The 7,707-nt window shown below is 69.5% G+C and overlaps 1 protein-coding gene across 1 annotated transcript; it reads right to left on the reverse strand.

Moving 5' to 3' along the window:
* Positions 1–8: 8 nt before the first annotated feature.
* Positions 9–5,089, reverse strand: HIC1 (HIC ZBTB transcriptional repressor 1). Its single transcript, XM_042791305.1, has 2 exons — positions 4,783–5,089; positions 9–3,923 (listed from the first exon to the last, which is right to left on the reverse strand). Exons 1-2 carry the CDS (start codon positions 4,832–4,834, stop codon positions 1,978–1,980), a joined length of 1,998 nt encoding a protein of 665 aa, XP_042647239.1. The 5' UTR covers positions 4,835–5,089; the 3' UTR covers positions 9–1,977.
* Between the last annotated feature and the right edge of the window lie 2,618 nt (positions 5,090–7,707).

Raw genomic sequence — 7,707 nt, forward strand, 5'->3', positions numbered from 1 at the left:
TTGCTCTTGCAAGGATGGGAGCTGCTCTGTCCCACCTGCAGCTGCACCCCCACACGCGACTGAGGGGGGGCTCCAGGCAAACCAGCCGCCCTGCCAAGCCCTTCCCCTCCCCTCCCTGCAGCTCTGCACCCACCATGTGCCCACTGGGGTCACCCCCCCCAGCCCCACTCAGCACTGGCCAGGCCTGGCCCCAGAGAAGAACGCAAGGCCCGTGCATGTTAATGTCATTTTATTGCTCATTCGGTTTCGACTATAGAAAAAAAAAAAAAAAAAAAAAAAAAAAATGAGGGGGGCAAGAAGCCCGTGTACAAATCGGACGTGATACAGAGGGGGCTGGCGGCCCTGCCGGGCGCTGCCAGCTGTGCTTTGGGTGCTGCCGCCGCTCGCCCCACGGCAGCTCCGGAGGGACACTGCCAGCCCTGGGGAGCCCCGGAGGGGGGGGGGACACAAGGGGGACACCTGGGCAAGAGTGGCCAGCTCAGGCTAAGGCACAGTGGCTGCGAGGCCGGGGATGGTCGCTGCTGGCGGCCGCCCCGGGGCCTCGTGTGCAAAGGAGAGGAGGGGGCTCGGGGAGGGGAGAAGCTTCACATTAACCCCAGGCAGAGGGGTCAGGGCACGGGCTGGGGGGGGGGGTGTCCAAGCCGGGGGGGCTTTGCCCATACCGAGCAGAAGGGGAGAGAGAGGGGGTGCAGCCGCAGCAGGGGCTCGCCCATGGAAGGGTTCGGCCCCAGGTCACTGCAGCCCAGCCTGGGGCAGCCCCTCGTCTCCCTCGGCTCTCCCCCCCCCCACCCCGGCCCCCTCCCACAGCCCCTGCCCACCTCCCCGTAGCTGACAAACCAGACCGCTTTGTCTTTGTCATGAATTCCCCGGCCCGGCCCGGCCACGCTGGGGACGGGCATCTTTGGCAAAAAATTTTTAAAAAAAAACAAAAAATAAAATTAAAAAAAAAAAAAAAAAAAAAAATCGAGGCGAGTGACCACCCGAGGGCAAAGCCGCCGGGTCCCTGGGCCCCCCAGGGCCCCCCGGGCATCCCTGATGGCGAGGCGCCTGCTGGGGCAGGGCCCAGGGGCTCAGTCTGTGTCAGGCCCTGCCCCACCTCCCAAAAACACGGGGGGGCCGGTGGCCGAGGCGCTGGGTTTGGGCCAGGAGGTCAGTGCTTGCTCTGGGGCGAGGAGCATCGCAATTCCCCGGCCCCCCCCCCCCATCCCGGCGTGGACCCAACCGCCGTCCCCCCTGCCCTGCACCCGCTGCTCAGCCCCCACTGTCCCCCTCCGTCAGTCTGTCCCCGAGCTCCCAGCGTGGCCCCGGGGTTGGGGGTGAAGGGGAGGGGGGGGGGGGGGTGGGTGTGGAGCCCCAGGATGGCCACGCTCGCCCGCTCCCGGTCGGGATGTCTGCCGGCAGCTCGGAGGCATCGCCCCGGCCACGATGGACAAACTACTCACGGGCCCACAGCGGTCGAGGCGGCACAGTCCGGGTCCCGTCGCGGCAGAGCCGAACGCCGGCGGGTCCCGCCGCGGGGCCGGGGCGACGCGGGCAGCTGCCGAGGGCGTCCCCTCGCCCGGGGTCGGGGCAGGGGGGGCAACGCCGGGGACGGCCCTGAGGTAAGGAGCGGGCTCATGTCCTCCAAAGCCTCGGGGCGCAGCCCGGCCTCACAGCTTGTGCTTCGCTCCCGCCCCGGTGCCCCGGGGGGGGGGGGGGGGGTGTCCCCCCACGGCGAGGGGGGGAACCGCACCGCGAGGTCAGTCCCTGAATTATCGGCTTCTCCCAGGCAAGCCGGGGTGCTCGTCGCGGGACGCGCCGTCCAGCCATCCCGGGGCAGCTCTGGTGGGACCTTCCGCTACGAGCGAGTTGTCCGGGGCCGTCGGCAGCGCTGGGGGACGAGCACCCCCCCCTTCCCCCTCCGCCCCCCCCCCCCAGCTCCACGCGGGGCAGCGAGGGGAGCCCGATGGCCCCCCCAGCCCCCCGGTTGGGCCGGCGCTAGGGGGGCGAGTATCGCTCTATGGTCCGGGCGGCCTCGGCGTGGAGGTGCGGAGCTTGCGCCAGCACCTCGGCCGCCTTGTCCTGGCTCAGCCCCAGGTGCTCGGCCGTGAACTTGGCCAGCGGGTAGAGGCTCTCCATGGCCTTGGGGTCGCTGAGGAAGTGCGAGGTGTGGGAGAGCAGCTCGGCCGCCTTCTCCTGCTTGAGCCCCAGCTGGTCGGCGGTGAGGCGGGCCATGGCGTAGACGCTGTCGGGGAAGTCCAGCTTGGCTTTGCCGTCGGGACCGGCCGCATGCATCTTCATGTGGCTGATGAGGTTGCGCTGCTGGGCGAACTTCCCGCCGCACACCTGGCACTCGTAGGGCTTCTCGCCCGAGTGGATGCGCATGTGCTCGGTCAGGCGGTACTGGCGGGTGAAGCGCATCCCGCAAGCGTCGCAGGCGAAGGGCTTCAGGCCGAGGTGGCTGCGCATGTGGCGGGTCATGGTGCCGCGTTGCGTGAACTTCTTGCCGCAGATGGTGCAGGGGTAGGGGCGCGTCAGCCAGTGCGTCTTCTCGTGCTGCCGCAGCGTGGCCGGGTCCTTGTAGGACTTGTCGCAGGAGGAGCAGCGGTAGGGCCGCAGGATGTCACCCAGCCCCGGGCCACCCTTGTCCAGGAAGGGCACGGCCTGCTCGGCCGCTGCCTTGTGATAGAGCTCCTCTTCGTTGTGGGCCTCCACGTGGGCGTTGAGCTGCTCGGAGCTGGGGAAGCCCTTGCCGCAGGGGATGCAGACGTACAGGTTGTCGCCCAGGCTCTCCGGCTCGTAGCCCAGGTGGTTGCAGTAGCGGTCCAGCGCATCGCCGGGCGAGGGGCCCTCGCTGCTGCCCGTCTCCTCGCTCGTGCTGTTATCGGGCTCCAGGTCGTTGCTCTCCACGCTGGGGTAGCGGGGCTGCGGCGCCGCGGGCGGCGACTCGGCCTTTTCCTCCCGCTCCAGCTCCTTCTCCGCCTCCCCTTCGTCCAGGTAGGGGCCCAAGGGCTCGTGCTTCATCCAGCGGTACATCAGCTCGCGCCCGTCGGCACGGGGCAGCGGGGGCTCGGCGCAGGGCGGCGTGCTGCGGAAGGGGTCGGGGGCATGGGGGTGCCCCCCTGGCTCGCCGCCCGGCGGGGAGTCCTTATAGGCGGCGGCGTGGCCGGCCAGGAGGCCGGCGCTGACGGGGGGGCTGTCGTGCCGCGGGGGCAAGGAGGGCTCGCGGGGCTCGCCGGGCAGCAGGCGGTCGGTGGGCAGGAGCTGGGCGGAGGGGCCGGTGGGGCTCTTTTTGGAGAGGTCAAGGCCGCAGGGCGGCGAGCAGTGGCGCTCGGGGGGGCAGAGCCCGTGGGGGTGCAGCGGGGCACCCTGGGCGGCCGAGGCGTACAGCTCCCCGCACTGCGTGTTGAGCGGCGCCGCCGGCTCCACGGGCGGCAGGTCCACGGGCCGCGGCGTCCCCGAGTAACAGGCCTGGATGACCGGCGTGGCGGCGCGCAGCCCCCGGCCCAACTTGTAGGGCGCGTAGCCCCCGCGCAGGTGACAGTACTTGCCGCTGCGTTTCAGCTTCTTCTTGCAAAGGGCCACCAAGCCGGGGATCTGGAGGTAGCTGGCGGCGGCCAGCACGGCGCCCAGGCTCTGCTCGCTGCCCGGCTCGCACTCGGCCAGGCGGCCGGTGTAGATGAAGTCGAGGATGAGGCGGAAGATGCCGGGGCTCACCATCTCGTGGTCCAGGTTGAGCAGGTTGTCGTGCACCACCAGCGACTTGAGGTAGGCGCTGCTGGCCGCCAGGATGTTCTTGTGCGCGCGGAAGAGCGCGTTCTGCACCACGATGATCACGTCGCACAGGAAGCCCTTGGTGCGCTGCGTGTTCAGCTGCAGCAGCAGCTGCCGCGAGTGGCTCGGCACCTCCATGGCGTCCAGCATCCCGCTCCTCGCCCGCCGCCCTGCAACACACCGCCCCGTCAGCGGCGCAACCGGTGTGCCCCCCCCCTCCCGGGCTCTCGGCCCACGCGTGGCAGTGAGGGGGTGGGGGTGGGGGGGGGTGTCGACCCGTACGTCTGGGGGCTCAGCCCACGCGTGTAGGGGTGGCGGGCGGGGGGGGGGGGTGGGGGGGGTGGGAAGTTGGGGCTCAGCCCCCAGCCCCGCACGGCGCTGCGTCCCGGCTGCTCTGCGCGGCCGCCTGCTCGGTGCCACCGCTTATATGGGGGCTCGCTTCTCGGCGGGCCGGGGGGGGGCGGGAGGGGGGGGATGAAAACCCCCGGAGGGTTTTGGAGAAAGTGACATCACCCGCCGCCGCCGCCAGCGCCGCGCCCCGGCCCCGCCAGCGCCCCGGCAACCCCGCGCCCACCTGCCGGAGGAAATCGGGGGGGGGGGGGGGGGGGGGGGGAAGGGGGGAACCGAGCCAGTACCCCCCGTCCGTCCGTCCGTCCGCCCCCCCGGGGCCGCCGCCCGCCGTTACCTGCGCAGCGCCGCTGCCCCGGCTCCCCGCGGCGCTTCCCCGGCTCTTATGCGCCCCGGTCCCGGGAGGCGGCCGGCCGTGCCCCCCCCGGGCGCCCCCCGCCCCCGTTTCCTCTCCCCCCCCCCCCCCAACCCCCCCGCGAGGTGAGAGGGGGGACGGCCGGGGAGGGGGGGGGGGGGGGGAGCGCGACCTCCCCTCCCCGCCTCCGCTCCGGTACCGGTCCCCCCCGCCCAGGTGGGCAAAGCCAAGCGCTCGCAGAGCTGCTTTTTGAGGTGGCTTTTTTTTTTTTTTCCCCCCCCCTCTATTTTTAATTTTTTCGGGGTGTCCCCCCCCTTCCCCTTTACCTGGGCGCCCGGTGGCCTCCGCCAACCAGCCGAGGTCTCGGTGAACTCTCATGGCTCAGCCCCGGGGGGGCCGCCGCCGGTTGCTATTCCCTTCCACCCTCCTCCTCCTGTGCTGCTGCTGTTCCTCCATACCCCGAGCTCCCGGCCGGTCCTACGGAACGGGAGGAGGAGGAAGAAGAGGAGGAGGAGGTGAAAGAAGCAGCAGCGGTTCCTCGGGGTTCCCGACGCCGCCAGCTCGGAGGTGAAACCCGGGCTGCGAACTCCCCCTGACCCCGGCCTGAACTCCGAGCAGCGCCGCTGGCTGTTAAAGGGACGGCGGGAGGTTTTCCTCCTCCCATCCCCGGGCGGGGCACCGACAAGCCGGGCCCCCCCCTCCACCCCACCCCCCCGCCCTTCTCTCTCTTCCCTCCCTCCCCATCCCGGTCTCCTCCTCCTTCTCCGAGACCGTTTCCCCCCCCCCCCCCCCCCCCCTTCCCGGTTTCCTCCCGCCCCAAACCCACCGTCCCCTCGGGGATCTCCATCCTCGGGGCATCAGCTTTTGCCCGGAGCCACCGAGCGCCGTCCCCTCACCTTCCCTCTCCGGGGATCCCGGTCTCCCACCCTCGGTGGTTCGGGGCAAAAGCTGATGCCCCCCCCCCCCCCCGCCCCTCTCGGTACCGCTCGCAGGGCGCCATCTAGCGGCTCCGGTGCGCTCCACCCCCGCCGGTGACCGGAGGCGGCTCCTCCCTGCGCAGGTGCGCGGTGGGACCCGACGGGGCGGGCGGTGGGAAAGGGTGAAGCGAAGGGACCGTGCTCGGGACCGGCTGCTGCGCTTGCTGCCCCACCCGAGGGTGCTGACCCACCCACGGGAGGGAGCGGGGGGGTAGCACCCAGGGGGTGGGAGAACTGGAGTGGGTGCTACCGGTGTAGGGTGCTTAGGGGGCAACCCAGCGGGTGCAGGTGATGTGGGCAAGGGGTTCGAGGTGGGGGGGGGGGGGGGGGGGAGGGGAAGGCAACCAGCCCTGACTTGCTGCTGGTGGGGGAGGGCAGAAAGCCGGGGGGGGGTGGGGGGGTGCGCAGCCCTGGCGCCCAGATGTGCGGCGGCGGCGACGGCTCGGGGTGGGCCGGGGGCTTGCGGTGGTTCGGGATGAGGAGGAGGAGGAGGAGGAGGGGGAGGCAGCGCCATGTTTCCCCTTGCTTCATCCCTCCGACCACCTCACCCCCCCCGCCCCCGACAAGGCTGCTGGGCTGGGGGTGCAGCCTGGGGTCCCCTCCTTGGCACAAGGGGAGCCGCCTCTTGCTTCGCACTTTCGCTTCTCCTTTCTCACGGCCGCAGCCTCTTGCACAAGCTCCTTGTTCAGCAAAGCATCGCGATGGGCACCCCCAGGCTGGCCACCAATCCTGGGGGGTCCTACTGGCACCCCCTGACCTGCGCAGGGCACCCTGAGCGCTGGCCACCCCTCCCAGCTGGGGCCACCCCAAACGCTCTTGGGGTTTCACCCCATAATGCTGATTCCTTGGTGAGTGGCAGTCAGTGTGGGGTCACCGGGGGCTGGGACCCCGACAGCGCTGGCCTGGCCACCATCCCCAGCCCCCAGGATGGGTTTGGCCAGTCCTGAATTTGGGAGAAAAGAGGCTGGGTGCTGGCAGGGAAGGTGCGTGGCGGTGGTAGCCATGGCCCTCCCGGTTCCTCATCACTCAGATGGAACTCATCCTCAGATTCCCATTGGCTCCAGGGTGCCCAAGCTCACTACAGGGACACCCCCATGGGGACCAGGATGGGGTGGTGCTGCCCGTGGGGACCTTGAGGTGGTCCCATCCCAGGCAGCTGCTCAGAAATCCCCCTCCCTGCTCCCCATCCTGGGCTCATGCCTACGGGAAGCATCGGGATCCTGGGAGCGGGACGTGGGCGACCCTCATTACAGAGCCGTGGTTTAATCCCAATTCCCCGGGCACTAATTTCCCCCCCAACCCCCCTCCTCCTTTTTTCTTTTTTTTTTTTTTTTTTTTTTTTCCTTCTTCAATTAACGGCTGGAAGTGTTTCAGGTTCTGGCAGCGAGCTCTGGACGTCGCTGTGAGCGATGGCTCCCACGGGCTCCGTCCCGGTAATTTATGGGGCTGAGCTGTATAAATCACGGCAGCGAGCGGCTCCCAGACAGCTGCCTCCCCCGGGGCCGGCCGGGACCCCGGGCTGCCCCAGCTACCTGCTGAGTGACGCCAAGCCCTTGGGGCAGCGACCGAGGAGAGGGGGGGAATGGAAAAACCTTCACCTTTTCCACCCTCTTCTGTAGCTCCTCTCCCATTCCCGGCCTCTCCCAGGAGCAGCAGGGCTGATCAGTGCCCGCAGGGGCTTGGGGCAGGTGGAGGGGGGTTCGATCCACTAATATCCCCCCCTTCCTCCTGCCCCGCTCTGCCTTTTGGAGGGGGAGCCCCAACCCCAAATGGCCTGCCCTGACACCCTGCACCCAGAGAGCCCAAAACTTGTCGGGACTCCCCGGGGAGCTGCAGCCCTGAGGGACGGGGACAGCCGGGCTGCGGGGCCGCAGGCAGAGCCGGCGCCGGGGAACGGGAGCGCGCGGGGAAAGGGGCATTTTCGCCTCAATGTGCTGAGCAGATTGGAACCAGCTCTGGTTAAGTCATTGGCTCTGTTGGGAGGTCTGAGCTGGAGCGTCTCCCGCCTGTGCCCCCTCCCCACGATCAATCAAAGTTGCAGCAAATTAGCCCAGATGCTGGGAGATTCGGTTCAAATCCAGCTGTGGTTTGGATCGCGTTCGCATGCCTGGCTTCTTGTGGGACCTGGGCTTTTGGACAGGATACAGCCCCCTGGTCTCTGCAGGACCCTGTTTCCCAGCGCAGCCTCTCCCCAAAGCCCACACACATGTCTTCGATTACGGCACGTTGGCCAGCCGGGCCGCATCCGGCACCGCCAGGAGCCTGCAGCCCCCG

This window comes from Tyto alba, unplaced genomic scaffold (assembly GCF_018691265.1).
Source record: "Tyto alba isolate M040663 unplaced genomic scaffold, T.alba_DEE_v4.0 Super-Scaffold_19, whole genome shotgun sequence".
NCBI classification, from domain to species: domain Eukaryota; kingdom Metazoa; phylum Chordata; class Aves; order Strigiformes; family Tytonidae; genus Tyto; species Tyto alba.